General features: G+C 43.7%; 2 protein-coding genes across 4 annotated transcripts in view; one reads left to right on the forward strand and one right to left on the reverse strand.

Annotated features, from left to right (window-relative positions):
• KIF11 (kinesin family member 11) overlaps window positions 1-1971 on the reverse strand; it is a 49945-nt gene extending 47974 nt beyond the window's left edge. Inside the window, exon 1 of the mRNA XM_060033646.1 lies at window positions 1723-1971. Within this exon, the coding sequence (XP_059889629.1) occupies window positions 1723-1799 (77 nt within the window). The 5' untranslated portion in view covers window positions 1800-1971. The remainder of the gene's footprint in view (window positions 1-1722) is intronic.
• Window positions 1972-16053: 14082 nt separating this feature from the next.
• Window positions 16054-19631, forward strand: part of IDE (insulin degrading enzyme) — a 111523-nt gene continuing 107945 nt past the window's right edge. Inside the window, exon 1 of one of the 3 annotated variants that reach the window (XM_060034472.1) lies at window positions 16054-16379. In XM_060034472.1, the coding sequence (XP_059890455.1) occupies window positions 16282-16379 (98 nt within the window). In that variant the 5' untranslated portion in view covers window positions 16054-16281. The remainder of the gene's footprint in view (window positions 16380-19631) is intronic. The other 2 variants (XM_060034471.1, XM_060034470.1) reach the window with 2 other exon arrangements.

Here is a 19631-nt window from a genome sequence, read left to right on the forward strand (position 1 = left end):
GAAGCCACCGCAATGAGAAGCCCGCACACCGCAATGAAGTGTAGACCCCGCTCACTGCAACTAGAGAAAGCCTGTGGGCGCAGCAGCAAAGACCCAACGCAGCCAAAAATAAATAAATTTAATAAATTAAAATAAAAAAAAAAACGGGGGAAAAAATCAGAGAAGAGTATGTGACAGAAACCACACGTGGCCTGCAAAGCCTAAAATATTTACTATCTGGGCCCTTTACAGAAAAGATTTGACAACCTCCGAGGGCCTCATAAGTTGTTTATTTAGTAAAGTTTAAGGACATGTTTGCATTAGGAAGGCTATTTGAAAAAGAAAAGGCTAACTTGAAAAGAAAAACATCTCTTTATACTGAAGTTATTGTAAACATTAGACACAACCTAAGCACTTTTCATTAGTGATAAAGTAAAAGAAATCTCTTTTAAGTTAAGCCTTGAAATGTATGGAGATAATAAACATGAAATTCAGGATAATGTTTAACTCTTGGGGTAGAGAAAAGGGATGTGGAGGGATACGCTGGGACTCTAGATGTAATGATTGTTCTGTTTCTAATCTGGGTGATGGATACGCAGATGTCTGTTTCATTGTTCTCTATAACTTTTTATAGGTCTGACATATTCTGTAACTAACAATAAAAATGAAATTAAAGAAAATGAAGCCACACAGAAAAGGTAATACCACTTGACTTTACTAAACGATCAAAATCATCTAAAACTTTGCATTTGAATATAGGCTGTTTTTCTAATCTTCAAAACAAGTAACTATTAGCAGAAGCCCTAGAGTGCAACTAGAATGTAATTGGCTAGACTTAAGGTTACCACCAAATGTCTTCTCTGGCGCCTACTTTAGAAAGTTAGCTATTACCTTTGATATCTACAACTCAAGTCACCAAAGCTGTGTAGGCAATAACCTAAGAAAGTTTGTTAATACACTTTTTAAATAACCTTTTAATTTTAGAATACGTTTGGATTTACAGAAAAGTTTCTGATAGTTGGTAGTTTTTAAAACAACAGCAGCAAAAACAGACATACAAAACACACAAATACCAGTAAACTATGGAGGGCCTCAAGTATCTTCAAGTATGTCCTTCCTCTCCTAGCTCATTTTAAAATTGGGAAGTGATATGGAAACCACTGGGAAATGTAGCAGAACTTAAGTTTTCTCCTTGATCGTAAAAACATAAACTCACTCTACAACTTAATTTTTAAATTTTAAATACAGTGATGTTTACTTGTTTAGTAGGGATTAAGGAAATACTGCATCTAGAATAAAGAGAAGAGGGGACTGATTACGTTTTTAGAGGTGATGGAGGGGATGGCAATCCCAACATAAGTGCTAAAACATCTGTAAAGTAGGTGTGCAGTCATCTCCAAACGGACCAACTGCAAGGAGTGACACCTAAATCTTTGTCGACAGTAGTTTTTTTAGAAAAGAACACATTTCACTAAAGAACGGCGATCAAATTCTCCTTCTGAATAGCAGTTTAAACTATAAACTCAGATATAAATTCCTTTCTTCTGAAAAATAAAGAAAAAATACTAATTTACTCCTCACAGCAACCTGGTGTCATTTTATCAAACAGAACTCAGATAACTATGAAACAGGAAGGTCTGGTCCCTTCAGAAATTGCAAACAAAAGCCCTCTCTCCTCGGACCGCGCAGGAAGGAGCCCTGCAGCAAAGCCCGGGGCTCGGAATCCTGCCAAGCTCGGCCTACCTGCATCTCACCACTACTTGGATGTTCTTCCCCTTCTCATCTTTCTTCTTCGCAGATGAATTCGGCTGAGACGCCATGACGGTCCCCGCCGAAAAATCAAGGCCTGGTCGCGGACTCGGGCGCCGTGGGGCGTGGAGCGGCTCTGCGGCCGGCGCGGACCCGGGTGCCCTCCTCCCCTGTCGGGTGCTGGCGTGGCCGGGGAAATCGCTGTCCACCAGGGACTGTGACTGGCCCCGGCGTCTGTCCTCCACCCGCCCGAGCCTTCGAATCACCAGCCTAGTATCCGCCCGAAGCCCAGGAAACCAAGCAACGACTCGGCGCCTCAATTTGAAAAAGGAGCCGAGTCTCCGGGCCAATTGCAGCGCAGGCGCGCAAGGCACCATGGGACGCGGTGTAGACACCAGATCCCGCTCCCGGGGCGTGGCCCGCTGGAAAGTAAATAGCAGATCCAACCTGCCCTCCTGGAACTCGTAGTCTAGTGGGAGAGACGCCGGACTTGGTAGTGTCACACTTAAACTTGCTCAATTTGGTCAATTATATCGCGTCTGTAAGCCAAAATTTTCTCATCTTCAAAATGGGAATAATAGCAACCGTCTCAGAGAGCTGTGTGAGAATTAATGAGGTGGTGCGGGTAAATAGCTTAGACTAGAACATGGAAGCGCTCAGGAAGGCTGGCCGTGATTGTAATTGTTATTAGATAATTGTAAGAGAGTGCTGTGGAAGCACAGAAGAGAGAGGTCCAAAGGAAGCCCCTTTCTCGGAGGAAACGTCCAGACTAGTTTTGAAAAATAATTAGGAAGTGTTAAGGCTACCACGGGTACGAAATCGTGACGAAAAGGACACTGAATGTTACTTTAGGACTAGGAATTTATCCTTTAACTGATGAGAAATCATCATCGCCAAATGATTCCAAGAAAGAAAACAAGATCAGTTTTGCTCTTTCCGACAGCCGTCCTGCAGTAACTGCTGCAGGCTCAGGGCGCGCTTCCCCCTGTCTACGTGGCGCAGCGTCGGGCAGGGTCTCGAGGAGGTTGCGCAAACGCCCGCCCCAGTCAGCCTACAAATCCCGGCAGCCCGCGCACCCTGGGCCGGCTCGCACGCAATGACCGCTGGCTTCCGTAAGGGTACTCTAGGCGTTTCGGCAGTGCTTGGGGTGACTCGACCAGCTTAGGTGTGGGTTCTGGACCCAGGAAATAATGAATCATGGGCCTGTGCCATAGTCGGCTCTGGGAACTGCGCTTCTGGGCCACACTTAGGCCACGGGAACCTAGATATCGTAGTTTCTTTCTTTTTTAAAAAATTAATTTATTTTTGTTTGCGTTGGGTCTTCGTTGCTGCGTGCGGCTTTTCTCTAGTTGCGGCGAGCGGGGGCTACTATTCGTTGTGGTGCGCGGGCTTCTCATCGCAGTGGCTTCTCTTGTTGCGGAGCACGGGGTCTAGGTGCATGGGCTTCAGTAGTTGTGGCGTGCGGGCTCAGTAGTTGTGGCTCACGGGCTCTAGAGCGCAGGCTCAGTAGTTGTGGCACATGGGCTTAGTTGCTCTGTGGCATGTGGGATCTTCCCAGACCAGGGCTGGAACCCGTGTCCCCTGCATTGGCAGGTGGATTCTTAACCACTGTGCCACCAGGTAAGTCCCAAGATACATTGTAGTTTCTTAAGTGACAGCCAGGTGGGGTGGAAAGCTCTCAGGCCCCTTTAAGTGTTCCTCTGCTTATTAACCTCCTACATTCCCCCAAGGAAACATCTACATCTACAGCTTAGATGGATGGTCCTCTCCATCCTGCATAGCCAGGTGTCTACTGATATCTCCTCTTAGATGGCTCACCAGCATCTCACAATGGACCTGTCCAAAACAGGTCCCCCCTTTACCCCCCTTACCACCACCCTAATCTTTCTCATTTAGACACGTGGTGCTAACCAGACCTTTGATTCCTTTCTTCTCCGTGTCTAGTGCAGTCCTGTTGCTTTTATCACCTCTGCCCTCCACTCTATTCCAAGTCTCTTTTATCTCTTCCCTGAGTAACTGTCCTTAACAACCTACTTAACAGGTCTCGCTGCTTCTGCTCTTTTCCATTCCCACTGCATTCACTCAGCAAAGGGAAGGCTATTTTTAAAAAACGAACAGATTATGCCCTTCATGTACTTTATAACCTTACATTAGCTTCTCATTGTATACCTAGGATAAAATCCAAACTCTTTACCATGTTCTGTAAGGCCCTTGTCAGGAAGGGAAAAATTTCTCCCTTTACCCATGCTGAATTCTTGTTGTTGGACTAATGAAATAGACACAAGACAGATTAACAGGCAGAAAAAACTAATTTTAATTGGAGCACAAGGAAGTCTCATAGAAATGGGACCTAGGAAGTGGCCAAAGCAGGCAGCTTGTAATTTTTAGACAAAGAAACAATAAATTTATGAGAAATTGACAGAGAAACTGAGTTTGGGGTGCTCAATTAGCAAATAATCTAAACAGAGTTTAGGCTTGGGGTAGCAAATTAAAGAAGTCACAAGATCTGTTTATATAGGCTTCTTGCCTGAATTCCCTGTCTCTGGCGATAAGGGTGTCCTTTTACCTCTAGATGCAGGGAGTGCACCTTTCACATGAGAGGTTTATTTCCTGCTCACAGGGAGACAGAAGGGTCAAAGTGTCCCTGTGGCAGTGACCCTTTCTTAAGTAACTTTATTTCCAAATCATCAATATGCCACTGAGGTACATTTTGGGGGCAGCCTATCATGGGCCCCAACACCCTCATGATCTGGCCTTGGCCTATACAAACAGCTCCAGCCTCTATCCACACAGCTTACTACCGTGCTCCAGAACTCCTAAGCTCTTTCCTGCAGCCAGACCTTTGTATTTGCTGTACCATCTCCCTACAACTCTCTAGTTTGGCTCCTTGCATGGCTTACCCATTCTCATCCTTTGGATCTCAACTCAACTTTCTCTTTAAAAACACCCTTCTTGACCATTCTATCTAAAACATATTCCTCCTTTAATTTTCTGTCTCAAGATGCTGATTATTTCCTTCATAACACTTACTATAATCTATAATTACATTGTCACTGTATTGTCTATCTACCTTGCTAGAATGAAAGTTTCTTCAGGGACTGTGTTTTGCTCAATATTCCCCGACCAGGGATGGAACCTGTGCCCCCTGCAGTGGAATCGCGGAGTCTTAACTGCCAGGGAAGTCCCTCCCAGTGTCTTGAATGGAGCCTTACACAAAGTAGTCACTAAAAAAATATATGAGTACCTGTAGGAAATTACTTAACCTCTCTCAACCTTGGTTTCCCTGTCTGTAAAATGGCGATAATAATCATTACTATTATTGTAAGAATTAAAATAATAACGTGTGTAAAGTACCTGGCACATAATAGGTCAAGAAATGTTAATTTCTTCTCCTTTTCTTTCTCATTAGTAAATATCTAAACTATATTTAAGGAATTCCCTGGCAGTCTAGTGGTTAGGACTAAGCACTTTCACTGCTGGGGCCCAGGTTAGATCCCTGTCCAGGAACTAAGGTTCCACAAGACGCGTGGCACGGCCAAAAAAATAAAAAAACAAAAAACAATATTTACATTAGCTGACATTCGGGTTGATGCAAGAAATTCAAGAGTCTCCATTTGTTAATAGTTATAGCTGCCATTTATCTAGGGCTACCATGTGTCAGACTTTATGAAAGACTTTGTGTGCACCATCTTATTTAATCTTCAGAACAACTCTTTGAAACAGAAACTAGTATTTCTCACTCTTTTATGAATAAACAGGCCAACTAAGTATATTGTCTGTAGTCTACAGCTAATAAATAACAGAGAAGGAACTCAGAATTCTTTCTGATCCCAAATCCCAGATTGTTAACTGCTATCTCCCTCACCTAGTTCACCTAATTTTTTCATGTGGTCAGTGCACCTGCATCCCATTTTCATCATACCCTTATTGAGTTGCTTATTACAAGCCAGGCATTGTAGAAATAGGCTGAATTATAGTTCCTGCCCTCGAGACTAGACTAAATCTAACGGAGATGGCCAGGGTCTTATGGAAATTTGTAAGAGTTTTGTTCCACTAGGCAGGTGGCTGTCATTGATATGTTATTTTACACTCTCTGTGGAGCTCAAACTACTCAGGTGAGTCAACACTTCTCTCTTGAAAGTTCGCCCATGTTTAGAAATTATTTTTAATACTCTAGGAATAGTTAACCTAAATTCTACCAGTGCGATATCATTGGCCATGTGTTTGACCTGGCATTCTCTCTTTCAAGAGTATGTATATTTCTTGTATAAATTATTTTAAATTGAATTTTATTTTTCTTAAATTAAAACGTGGACATCATTTTGAAAGTTAAATAGTTTCTAAAGGGCTTATAAAACAACAACAAAAAAACTATTTCCCTGCTTTATCTCACCCCAATCCCTCCAGACCTCCACTCCAGAAACAACTACTTTCAACTTAGCTACTTTTCTAGCATTTACACATTTTCATTTTTTTAAAGAATTTGTATGTACTGTTACCTTTTGATTAATCAATTTTAGACTTCATTTATTGACTTCCTCTTATGGAAGATGAGGATTTAGTTCTCAAACTTTACTATCCCCTCTGCTTTCCCTTCCCCATACCCCCAATATTACAATTTTTGTTAAATCAAAGACCTGTATTTAGGTTATATGCCTACTCATAGCTGAGCATTTGAATCTAGTGAGATTATGTTTCCTTTACTTTTTGTCTATTCTAAAGTTAATAACTGCCCAGTTTCGTTTGATTAGTTTTCCTTATTTTCCTAATTCTTCCTATAGCCCCTCAGTAAAACTTTCCACCAATTCAATCACAACAGAAATCTATCAGTTTCAAGTTGTTTGTAATTGAACTGCTTACTCTCTAGGCCTGTACCAGCTGCCATCCTAGGGTTTCCCTTGGCTTGTTTTTGGTTTTTTCCTATTTATTTATTTATTGGCCATGCTGTGTGGTATGCAGGATCTTGGAATTCCCTTTGCCAGTTTCCTGGGTTGGAGATCATGTTTTCTGGATCTCATCTGTGTACTCTTTCCTGCTTTACTCCCTTATTTACTCATGTAGCTTCCTGAGAAACAGTGCAGAGGAAATAAATTTCTTGAGAACTTGCTTCTCTGAAAATGTTTTTATTCTACTGACTCTTGATTGCTGAGTAGGTTATACATAGAGTCCAGATTCTAAGTATTTTTACTTCAGATTTTTTTTTTGAGAGGTGTATCAGTTTCCTATGACTGCTGTAACAAATCACAGCAAACTTGGCGGTTTAGAACAAAAGAAATTTATTCTTTCACAGTTCTGGAGGCTAGAAGTCTGAAATCAATTTCACTGGATCAAAATCAAGGTGTCAGGGACCTCCCTGGTGGTGCAGTGGTTAAGAATCCTCCTGCCAATGCAGGGGACACAGATTCGAGCCCTGGTCTGGGAAGATTCCACATGACGTGGAGCAACTAAGCCTGTGTGCCACGACGGCTGAGCCTGCCCTCTAGAGCCCGTGAGCCACAACTTCTGAGCCCACAAGCCACAGGTACTGAAGCCCCAGCGTGCCTAGATCCCGTGCTCCACAACAAGAGAAGCCACCGCAATGAGAAGCCTGCGCACCACAATGAAGAGTAGCCCCCTCTCGCCACAACCAGAGAAAGCCCGCGGGCAGCAACAAAGACCCAACACAGCCAAAAATTAATTAATTAATTTTTTAAAAAAGAACATCCTTAAAAAAAAAAAAAATCAAGGTGTCAGCAGGGCCAGGCTCCCTCTTGAGGCTCTAGGGGAGAATCGGTTCCATGTGCCTTCCAGCCTTCTGGCGGCTGCTAGCATTCCTTTGCTTGTGGCACATCACTCCAGTCTACCTCCATGCTTTCACTTCTGTGTCAAATCTCCTTCTGTCTCTCTCTTATAAGGATACATGTGATTACGTTTAGGGTCTACCTGGGTCATCCAGAATACTCCCCCCCATCTAAAGATCCTTAATTTAATCACATCTGCAAAGTCCTTTTTTGTTTCATAAGGTAACATTCAAAAGGATTAGGATATAAATATCTTTGGGGGGACTGTTATTCAGCCTACCACAGGAAGAATATCATAAAAATACCTTATTTATTTTGATGCTGTTCTGTTAAATGCCTTAATGCTGATAAGGAACCTGAATTTATACTCTAATTTTTTTTTAAGAGCTTTGGTTAGCTGATTAAACAAGCCAATACAAATATCCCAAATAAGATTAAATGTAGTGAACTTCCCTGGTGGCACAGTGGATAAGAATCCGCCTGCCAATGCAGGGGACACGGGTTTGAGCCCTGGTCTGGGAAGATCCCACATGCCGCGGAGCAACTAAGCCCGTGTGCCCCAACTACTGAGCCTGCGAGCCACAACTACTGAGCCTGCGCGCCTAGAACCTGCGCTCCGCAACAAGAAAAGCCACCAAAATGAGAAGCCCACGCACTGCAACGAAGAGTAGCTCCCGCTCTCCGCAACTAGAGAAGCCCACGAGCAGCAACGAAGACCCAACACAGCCATAAATAAATAAGTAAATAAATGTATTTTTTTAAAAAAGGATTAAATGTAGCTAGGGACTACCCTGGCTGTCCAGTGGTTAAGACTCTGCACTTCCACTTCCACCGGTTTGATCCCTAGTCAGGGAACTAAGATCCCGCATGCCATGCCGTGCAGCCAAAAAAAAAAATTTTTTTAACGTAGCTTTACTGTGTTCTCTATCAAAAGTAGATTTCTCTTTCTGTGAGCTGTTACACGGGACCCTCTAGCGGTCAGTGGTTTTATTGTATAGCCCGTTTATATCCATCACAAACACAATCATCCAATATTTGTATAATTGTCTGGGTTGTGTAACTTGATATAGATACTTGTGTGAAGTCATAAAACATGGCTAGAGTAGGAGATAGTGATAATTCATTAATTACACTCTCATTAATCACTTCAGAAATAACTGAACTTTGGGCTTTGAAAAACTCACTGATTGGGCTTCCCTGGTGGCGCAGTGGTTGAGAGTCTGCCTGCTGATGCAGGAGACACGGGTTCGTGCCCCGGTTCGGGAAGATCCCACATGCCGCGGAGCGGCTGGTCCCGTGAGCCATGGCCGCTGAGCCTGCGCGTCCGGAGCCTGTGCTCCGCAACGGGAGAGGCCACAACAGTGAGAGGCCCGCGTACCGCAAAAAAAAAAAACCAAAAAAAACTCACTGATTAAAATAATCAATATTTGTTCTACAATCAGTATTTAGTCTACAATCAGTAATTATTCCACAAATACTTTTTAAAATCTCAGTGTGGAGATACCACCTCACATACACTAGGATGGCTATATTTTTTTAGAAATGGATAATAACAAGTGTAAGGATGTGGAGAAACTGGAATCCACACACATTGCTGGTGGGAATGCAAAATGGTGCAGCCACTTTGCAAAACAGTATTGCAGTTCCTCAAAAGTTTAAACGGAGAGTTACCACATGACCCAGGAAATCCACTTCTAGGTATACACTCAGTAGAAATGAAAACAAATGTCCACATAAAAACTGTACACAAATATTCAATTGCAGCATTATTCATAATAGGAAAAAAAGTGGAAACAACCCACATGACCATCAACTGATGAATGGATGTTTTAAAAATGTGGTATATCTAAGCAATGGACTACTTACTATTCTACAGTAAAAAGGAATAAAGTATTGATACATGCTACAACATGGATAAACCTTGAAAAGACTATGCTAAGTGAAAGAAGCCAGACACAAAAGACGACATATTGTATAATTCCATTTGTATAAAATGTTCAGAGGACTTCCCTGGTGGTCTAGTGGCTAAGACTCCACGTTCCCAGTGCAGGGGGCTTGGGTTCAATCCCTGGTCAGGGAATTAGACCCCGCATGCGGCAGCTAAGACCTGACATGGCCAAATAAATAAATAATTTTAATAAAAAAAAAATAAAGTGTTCAAAATAAGAAAATTCGTAAAGACAGAAAGTAGATTAGTGGTTACCAGGGTCTGGGGGAGGGTGGCATTGGGGTGGTGGTGACTGCTGATTGTGTTTCTTTTAGGGGTGATTAAAATATTCTGAAATTAGTGGTGATGGTTGCACAACCTTGTTAATATACTAGAAACCACTAAATTGTACACTTTTAAATGGCAAATGTTATGGTAAGTGAATTATATCTCAGTAAAAAAATTCTTCAGTGTGATTTTTGGTATTTGAAACAGAAGTACTTCTGCATCTTCTCTCTACAGTGATTAATTTTTAAACACAGAAAGTGTTTCTGACAAAAAATATGACTCTAGACACAGACCTTACACTCTTCACAAAAATTAACTCATAGTGGATCACAGATGTAGATCGATTTTTGTTTGTTTGTTTTTGTTTCATTTTTTGTTTTTTTGGCCACACCATGCAGCTTGTGGAATCCTAGTTCCCCAACCAGGGATCGAACCTGTGCCCGTGGCAGTGAAAGTGGGAGTCTTAACCACTGGACTGCCAGGGAATTCCCTGTAGATCGATTTTTATTTTTAATCTTTTTTTTTTTAATTAAAAAAAATGTTTGGCTGCGTTGGGTCTTTGTTTCTGCACGCAGGTTTTTCTCTAGTTGCGGCGAGCGGGGGCTACTCTTCGTTGTGGTGCGCGGGCCTCTCATTGCGGTGGCCTCTCTTGTTGTGGAGCACGGTCTCTAGGCGCCCGGGCTTCAGTAGTTGTGGCTCACGGGCTCTAGGGTGCAGTCGCAGTAGTTGTGGCGCACGGCTTAGTTGCTCGGCAGCACGTGGGATCTTCCCAGACCAGGGCTTGAACCCGTGTGTCCGTCATTGGCAGGCGGATTCTTATCCACTGTGCGACCAGGGAAGCCCTGTAGATCGATTTTTGATCTGTGGTTGGTTGAATCCAAGGATGTGGAACCTGCTAATATGGAGGACCACCTACACTATACCAAGTTATATAAGGGACTTGAGCATCCGCAGATTTTGGTATCCACGAGAGTCCTGGAACCAGTGCCTGTGGGTACTGACGGACCACTGTATATACCCAAAGAGACTGAACACTTATGTCCACACAAAAACCTGCCTGTGGATATTTATAGCAGCTTTATTCATAATTGCCAAAACTTAAAAGCTGCCAACATATCCTTTTAGTAAGTGATATATCCAAAGAATTGAATATTGTTCAGCCATGAAAAGCAATGAGCTATCAAGCCATGAAAACACATGGAGGAAACTTAAATGTGTATTCCTAAAAGAAAGAAGCCAATCTGAAAAAGCTTCATACTGAATAATTCCAACTATATGACATTCTGGAAAAGGCAAAACTATGGAGACAGTAAAAAGAGCAGTGGTTGCCAGGAGTTAGAGGGGAAGTAGGGATGAATAGGCAGGGCACAGAGGATTTTTAGGGCAGTGAAAATACTATGTATTATACTATAATGATGGATACATGTCATTATATATTTGTCCAAACCCGTAGAATATACAACATCAAGAGTGAACTCTAATGTAAACTATGCACTTTGGGTAGTAGTGATGTTTCAGTGTGGGTTCATCAATTGTAGGAAATGTACCTCTTTTGTGGAGGATGTTGATAGTAGGGCAGGCCATGCAAATGCAGGGCCGGGGAGTGTATGGGCTATCTCGGAAACTTTCTCTCGCTTTTCCTGTGTACATAAAACTGGTCTTAAAAAAAATAGTCTTTAAAACCTTGAAAAAAAAAGTGCTTCTGTTCATTTCAGAGCTTTATTTTTACCTTCACAATAAAGAAAAGCATTTTAAATAGGCATCCTACTAACCTAGTGCAGAATTATTGAAATGTAAATCTGTGTTTTGTTCTCACTGTATTTCCTTCCAAGCAGGAAGCTAGGTCTTTTCGAAGAATAATTTAAGGATGGCAGGCGTTTGCTACTATCTTGGACCTTCTATGTGAAACCTGTTGGAAGTTATTAGTAATCTGGAGAACTTAGTGTTTTCTATAAACCACCAACTCACCAACATTTGATTTTCCATAGTAATTAGTTTATACCCATGATTATTACTATAATTTTTATGTCCTTAAATTTTACCCTAAAAACTATTATAGCAGATATGATTTTGCAACCACGATCTTGGGTGGTGTAAGAAATATCACATTACTTTATTTTATTTAAATGATATTAAAGGTGACCCTAAGTTCCTCTTCCACCTGGAAACTTCAACCTTGATTACTATTGCAGATCCCCCCCACAACTCACACTCTGGGATGTGCAAAGGTCCAGGGGTTTCACACAGAGAAAAACACGTGGGAAGAGCCCTCCAGACTTTGATTTATATGAGTTACTTCTGATGTACCTATTGTGCAACCACATATAGCCCCTGAAGAGTGGGAACTCTCCTGCTTTTGTGCCACCATTAGGACAAGGGCATTGCTGCCCCAGAACTTTGAAGACAGTGTTTTCTAGGTTCTGCTCCTGCTGAGAAGTCCATAGCCATTCTGACTCCCAGTCATTTGTTTGTGGCCTTTTTTTTTTTTCTCTCTCTCTCTCTCTGGAACCTTAAATAATCTTCTCTCTCCCTTCAACGTGCTGAAACTCTGCAATAATCTGACTTGGTGCGCATCTGTTTTCACCCACTGAGCTGACATTTGGTGAATCCTTTCACTCAGGCAACTCATTTCCTTCAGTTCTGGAAAATAATTTTGAAGTATCCATTGAATATTTCTACTGGTTTCCTTTTTTTTTTTTCTGTTCTTTCTTTCTTAAACTCCTATATATATATATATATATATATATATATATATATATATATATAATAGATTGCCACTACCTAGTGATTACTATTAATATTTTGATGTATTTCTTTCCAATGTCTATGTTTTTAGTAATTGAAATCATAGTTAAATATGTAGTTTCACAACCTGAATTTTTATTTAACATAACTTAAACATTCTTCCAAGCACTAAAAAAGTGTTCATGGGGCTTCCCTGGTGGCGCAGTTGTTGAGAGTCCGCCTGCCGATGCAGGGGACACGGGTTCGTGCCCCGGTCCGGGAAGATCCCACATGCCGCGGAGCGGCTGGGCCCGTGAGCCATGGCCGCTGAGCCTGCACATCCAGAGCCTGTGCTCCGCAACGGGAGAGGCCACAACAGTGAGAGGCCCGCGTACCGCAAATAAAAAAAAAAAAAGTTGCTGTGAACAGCCACTAACATAACCCCCAAATTGATTATTTAATATCATCAAAATTCTAGTCAGTGTTCTTACTTTCCTAATTGTCTCATAAACATTTCTTTTCCACAATGGTTTGTTCAAATCAGGATTTAAACAAGAACCAAGCATTTCATTTGGTTAATGTCTCTTTTCTTGCTTTGCTTTTTTTTTTTTTTTTTGCGGTACGCGGGCCTCTCACTGTTGTGGCCTCTCCCGTTGCGGAGCACAGGCTCCGGATGCGCAGGCTCAGCGGCCATGGTTCACGGGCCCAGCCGCTCCGCGGCATGTGGGATCTTCCCGGACCGGGGCACAAGCCCACGTCCCCTGCATCGGCAGGCGGACTCTCAACCACTGCGCCACCAGGGAAGCCCTCTTGCTTTGCATTTTGAAGACAATCTGTTTTTGAAGATTTTATTGAAGTATTGCAAAAAGAAAGGTATATAAATCATAAGCTCAATTTTCAAAAACTGAACACACCCATGTAAAACAAGCTCCCTGCATTCTCCTTCAGTCACTGCAGACCCCAGAGTACTCGCTAACCTGACTTCTAATACTATAGATTAGTTTGGTCTGGTTTCAATAGGGCGTGAAAGAGCATGGACACATATAGTATATACTCTTTTGGGTCTGGCTTCTTTCATCACGTTTGTGAGATTCATTCATATTGTCCAGTGTAATTTTTGTATGTCCATTTTCATCACTGTATAGTATTCCATTGTGTGACTATTCCCCAGTTTACTTTTCCTGTGCATTTTACTCTTGATGGCATTTGAACTGTTTCCAGTTTGGGACTATTAATAATTATGCTGCTATGAACATTCTAGTGCATGTATTTTTGTGGATGTGTGTTCACATTTCTGAGTATAAAGGTGGAATTGCTGGATCATAACATATGCATGTGTGCAGCTTTAGTAGATACTACTAAATAGTTTTCCATGGTCTATTTGTCTGCCCTCATGCCATTAACATATTATCTCAATTACTATAGCTTAATAGTAACTTTTAATATTTGGTGGTGGGAATTTACTGGCAGTCCAGTGGTTAGGACTCTGTGCTCTCACTGACGAGGGCACGGGTTCAATCCCTGGTCAGGGAACTAAGATCCCACAAGCCTCGTGGTGTGGCAAAAAAGAAAGAAGAAAAAAGAAAAAATTTGGTAGCGTAAGTGTTTCTGATTCTGCTTCAAGATTGGCTTGGGTCTTCCTGGCCCTTTGCATTTTCATTCAAATTTTATAACAGCTTGTCATAGCTTGACAATTCTAAGTCCCTTTTAATCCATAGGCTTCTCCTTCCTCTTTTTTATTTTGCAATTTGTCAAAGTAATAGAGTCATTTGTTGTGTAATGTTCCAAACATTCTAAACTTTGCTGATTGTATCCTTATGGTGTAAGTTAACACATTTGTCCCCTGTATTTCCTATAAATGGTAGTTACATCTAGAGGCTTAATAAGATTCAGCAAACATGCACTTGACAAGCATTGCCTAAGCATTGTGCTTGCTGCCAGATGATATACAAAAATGATAAAGACATCATTCCTAATCTACTGCTTCTTACCCATATGGAAGGTTAAGAGTCAAATAAATGCCTTTAGAGAGTGGCGGCTCAGATCAGAATGTTACTTCCAATGGGGTATGTGAGGAATGGAATTGAAGTTTTGTAAAGGCAATGCCTTTTCAATAGGGCTTGAAAGAGCACTGACAAGTTAGTATTGTTGTAAGCATCAATTAGCTGTGACAGCTGTGTGAATTGGAGTTGGTGGATGGCAGGTGTAGAGGCTAGAAAGGTGGGGTGAGTAACGGCCCCCCAAAAGATATGTCTACGTCCTAAACCCAGTAGCCTGTGTTACATTATTTGGAAAAAGTGTCTTTGCAGATGTAATTAAGTTAAGGATGAGATGAGATCATCCTGGATTACCTGATTGTGCCCTAAATCCAATGACAAATGTCCTAATAAGAGACAAAAGAAAAAAGACACAGAAGAGAAGGCAATGTAAAGACGGAGGCAGACATTGGAGTGATATGGCCTTAAGCCACGGAAGCTGAAAGAGGCAAAGAACGGATTCTCCCCTAAGACCTTCTGCAGGGAGTGCAGCCCTGCCAACATCTTGATTTGGACTTTTGGCAGCCAGGATGTGAGAGAATAAATTTCTGTTGTTTTAAGCCACTAAATTTGTGGTAATTTGTTATGGCAACCACAGGAAACTAATACAGATGGGCTGGAACTAGAAAGTAACATTGTGAAATTTTACCTTACACTGTACTAGGAGTGCTTCCTTCTCTCTGCTATCTCAGTTTTCGTCCATCCAACGTTTGCCTTTAGCAGAAACTGGTAAAAAAGATGCCCGAGTACCTCTTTGATGAAGCAACCACTTGATTAAGGAATCCTTCTCCTGAATTCCCATTTGAAGCTATAATAGGATTCAGAGCACTGTCTTCGGCTGTAGTCTCCGGTCTGCCACATCAAGAACCTAAAAGCACTTAAGCTAGAGAGTTGCTGACCCTAATTTCGCTTTTCTTTAAAGACCCCTGTAAAATAACGTAACGGAAAGTCTGATTCATAACAACTATTAAATTATTTTCGGGTGCAAAACAGCAGAAAGCCATCGGGAGGAAAAAAGTCTTGTCTTACGAATAGTGACTGAAGTACACTAACAATAGTAGTAGTACTACATATAAATGTTTTTAAAAAATATATAGTAGTAGTACAGAGCGGTAGTTTCTACTCTAGATTTGTAAACCCCCGAAAGCCTTGTTTTGTTGTGGCCTGTCCCATCTCCACCTTGCTCTTTGAAGGGCTGCTAGTTTCCCAGGATGGAAACTCCTCCCAGGGTCCCGGCCTCCATCTGGGGGGGCCCTCGAGTCTAACTTCTTCCCGGTCCCCTACCCCGCGGTCCACGTCCCCACCGCGCTCTAGAGGGAGCCCGCGGGCCGCGCGCCCGCCGCCGACTGGTTTTGTGCGAGGTCGCCTAGTTCGCAGACCTTGTTCCAACACCTGCACTGCCGGGGCCGACAGCCAATGAGGGCGCCTCCGCAAACGTGGTCCCTTGTGTCCTCACGGTATTCGTGAGCTCCCTGACCCCTGCTAACACAGAGCCAGATACACATCGCCACCCTCACGCGTGCGCCTGGCGTGAGCCGGCCGGGCCCCTCCCCGCCCCGGGAAGCCTGACGGCTGGGTTCCCACAGCTCCCTGGCCAGACTCCGTCCCGCCCGCCAGCTCCGGCCCTGGCCGCCCTCCGTCCCCACCCTGTCGGGCTCCAGGCAAAACCCGGGGAGGCGGCCGCTCGGAGGCTCCCGGGAGGCGGCGCGGCGCGGCGGACTGAGCATGCGCAGTGAGCAAGGCCGGCTCCGGCGCAAGAAGGAAGCGTTCGCTGTGGTCCCGGCGGCTGCGCTGGGGTATGCGCTACCGGCTAACGTGGCTGCTGCACTCCGCGCTGTCCAGCACCTTCCGCTCGGTCCTCGGCGCCCACCTGCCCCCTCCGGAGCGCCTCTGTGGGTGAGCCGAGCGGAGCGCCTGGGCCCTCGGGGCCCTTGGGTCACGGTGGTTTGGAGCTCGGGTTGCAAAGTGGTGATTCAGCACTTAAAGCCGCCGCCCCTCACGCCGCCTGTCCCGCCGGCCTGGGGCCCGGACGGCCGCACTGAGGCCGCACGGGGCCCGGAAGGGCTGCTCGCGGGGCGGGAGCTAGGGCCCTTGCCCGGAGAGGAGGGTGTCCCTCGGGCGGTGAGGGCGGACGGAGGCTGTGACCCGGGGTCAGCGGGCGTGTGTCACAAGTGCGGGGGGCGGGGGGCGCGGGGCGCGGGCGCGGACAGTAACCCCGGCCCGCTGCCGGGAGCCGCGCAGGGCCGCGCCACTCTGGGCAGAGTCTTCCTGTGAGTGACTGGGAAGCCGAGGCGGACTGTCCCTTGCTATGGGGTAAAGGATCCGAGTCCAGGGAGACCGCTTCTCACCTTCCTCTCAGCTCCGCTTTTTCTTCTGCGGACTGAGTTTCCACTCCTCTGTGGAAATGCCAGCCTTGGGAAGTGTAAAAGTTTGCCTCCCTCCGCCTTAGCGAGTAGCCGAGTATTGGCTTTACTGTGGGAGGGAATTTGGGAGCCGAAAGATACCCTGGGATCCTTCACCGCAGCTCCCTTGTTTTACACCTGAGACAACCGAGGCCCAGGAGAGATTGTGGCAGAAACCAGGATTGGGACGCAGGTTTTTGCCATCCGGTGGCGTGCTCTCTCCACTTGGCTGCTCTGTGTGTACTAGAAATTTTCAGCGTTGTAGCGAGCGCTGAATACCCTTTACTGTGAATAAAGAGGAATTGGCAAAGATGGGCAGTATTGTCTTGCCCTACTTAGGTACATTATTTGAACTCTTCGTCTGGTTTAACAACTATCTGGGACCTAATAAGTGCAGGGTACAGTGATGACCCTCTGTGTAATATCGTCTGCCTTCATAATTGCTGGAGCGGATTGAGATGCCACGAGAGCATAGCCAACTGAGAGGGTCAGAAGCTGCGCAGGATGTGTTTTAGGAGCATGGTGCGGGACAAAGATAGAGGAGGGGGTCTGGGCTGACCTTTGAAGGAAAGGCAGAAGGTGGGTGTAATCCTATCTAGGTGTGCAGGTTAGCCTGTCTGTGTTGGGAGGACGGTGAGCAGATTAGTCGGAGCCTTAGAGAATTTCCTTGGGGGAATTAAGAAGAAACAAGTCCTGTGTTATAAAAGTAGGATAATACTAGCTTGACCTTTGGATTTTATTTGGGCTTTTTCTGGTTAATAATTGGTAGGGAGCCATAGGAGTTTTTGAGGTGGGAAGTGATCTAATGAAACTGGTTGTTTAGGAAACTAGTTTGGTAGCTGTGTGCAGGATTGTAAGAGACTGGAGAGGCCTGAGGCAGAGAAACTGGTTGGGCCTTAGTATTTACTGCCAGAACTAGGATAGTAGTAGTGGTACTAAAGGAGGCCTAATGCAAATGAAGAATCTGTGGAACTTCTTTTCCCTCTTCTGTTTCCTGCTACACCCCAGAATCCACTACAACATGCAAAAAGATCCCTGAGTTTAGAAAGGGAAGTGGAGGTGCTGAGCATAGGCAGGGTACCTCCCTGGGCCTCCTTCATGTCAGAACACTTTTTAAAATTGTTGCTAATAGGCTGTGTTTCGCTCCACCTTATCTCCAGTGTACAGAATTTGTGATTTTAAAGAAAGCATCAATTTTAAGTTTTATACAACTAAAAGGTTTATATGTTCAACTTACAGTTCACTTTTCTCTATGGTTTTCTGCCACTGTTCTTCACTTTCATTGATGAAGTCCAGGGCATGGGTTGAACAACCAGAGCTTCAAAATATGGTGGTTCTCAGAGAGGGAAATTCGAGACTCAAAGCGTAATAAATGAGATCAACCATTTAGAAAGCTCTACACTAAAAATTAGTGGCTGAGGCTAGTAAGGAAAATGCAGGTCCAATCAAAGGGATCAGGGTGTAGTTTTAGGAAGGAACATACTAACACCGGAAGTTACCATATATTCCGATCTTAAGGAAGGTACTGAATCCTACTCTACATAGTAGGACGAATGCGTTAACTGAGATGGTTACATAGCTGTTTACTGGAAGAGCTGGGATTTAACCTGTGTCTATCTGGTGCCAGAGCCTGAGCTCTTAACTGTTATTTTATACTGCCTTTGCCAGTGTTTGGGCATTCGTTTCCTGTTCTAACCTCTTGAGAAAGGAGTGGTCTTACAGCATTTGTATAAGATCAGTTCATTTAAAAAGCAGCCTCATTGTTCTCTGTTCAGCCATATTGGATAAACGGGAGCTCTGCAGAATCATCTGAACCTAGGGGAACCTGGAGGTAATAGCCCAGTTCCTGGCAACCAGTTGAAACACCTGAGCATCAGTCATCTCACTTTGCAGGTAGCTCTACTTTGCATTTCTCTGTTCTACAGGCTTAAGAAACAGTGGTTTGCTAGGTGGGGCTACCTATTAAGATTCAGGCTTTTAAACCACTTTTAACCAGAACAATGTCTTTTAACAATTTAAAAGGACCGGATGCCCTTGAATATCTTTAGCATTAGCCATAAACATAAAAAGTTACATTCTGCCTATCTGCCTTAAAGGTTAAGAGTTGGGCACAGTCTCATTAGGGAGTAATGTGGGGAGCAGAAGTTCAGTATATGTTTCCTTGAGAATGGGTTTCCTTTCCGTTTTCCTGTTGGTATTTTAGATCTCCTAAACAGGTATCAGAGGCTCAGCCTACCTTTCAGCCAGGGTGAGAAGGCTGAACTCTCTTTCCATAGGGTTAGATCCTCTAAGGTATGTTGGGTTCTGAAGGCTTGGGTAGGGGCTTCCTAACTGGCTTGTCTTCAGTCTGCCCTCACTCTTCTGTCTGTTCATTCAGCCTTACTTGAATGTCTGTTCTGTAGTGATCACTCACTGTGCTCATTGCTGTGGGGGATGCAAAGACAGTCAGTTATAAATTCTGTTCTCAAGGAGCGTTCAGTCATGTAGTGACTCGTCCATTCCTTCACCTCTGACCTTTCACTGAACATCTCCATTTTTGTGTTCTGTTCCTTCTTTCAATTTATTTTGAAAAGCAACTCAGTATTATTTTCACAGTACTCTTTTTCTAAAAATTAGTAGATCATGTTTTCCTCTTTTCTTTTTTTTAAAAAATATTTATTTATTTATTTATTTGGCTGTGCCAGGTCTTCATTGAGGCATGCAGGACCTTTAGTTGCGGCACACGTGTGGGATCTAGTTCCCTGAC

The sequence above is a fragment of the Delphinus delphis genome, chromosome 16 (genome assembly GCF_949987515.2).
Source record: "Delphinus delphis chromosome 16, mDelDel1.2, whole genome shotgun sequence".
Taxonomy (NCBI): Eukaryota; Metazoa; Chordata; class Mammalia; order Artiodactyla; family Delphinidae; genus Delphinus; species Delphinus delphis.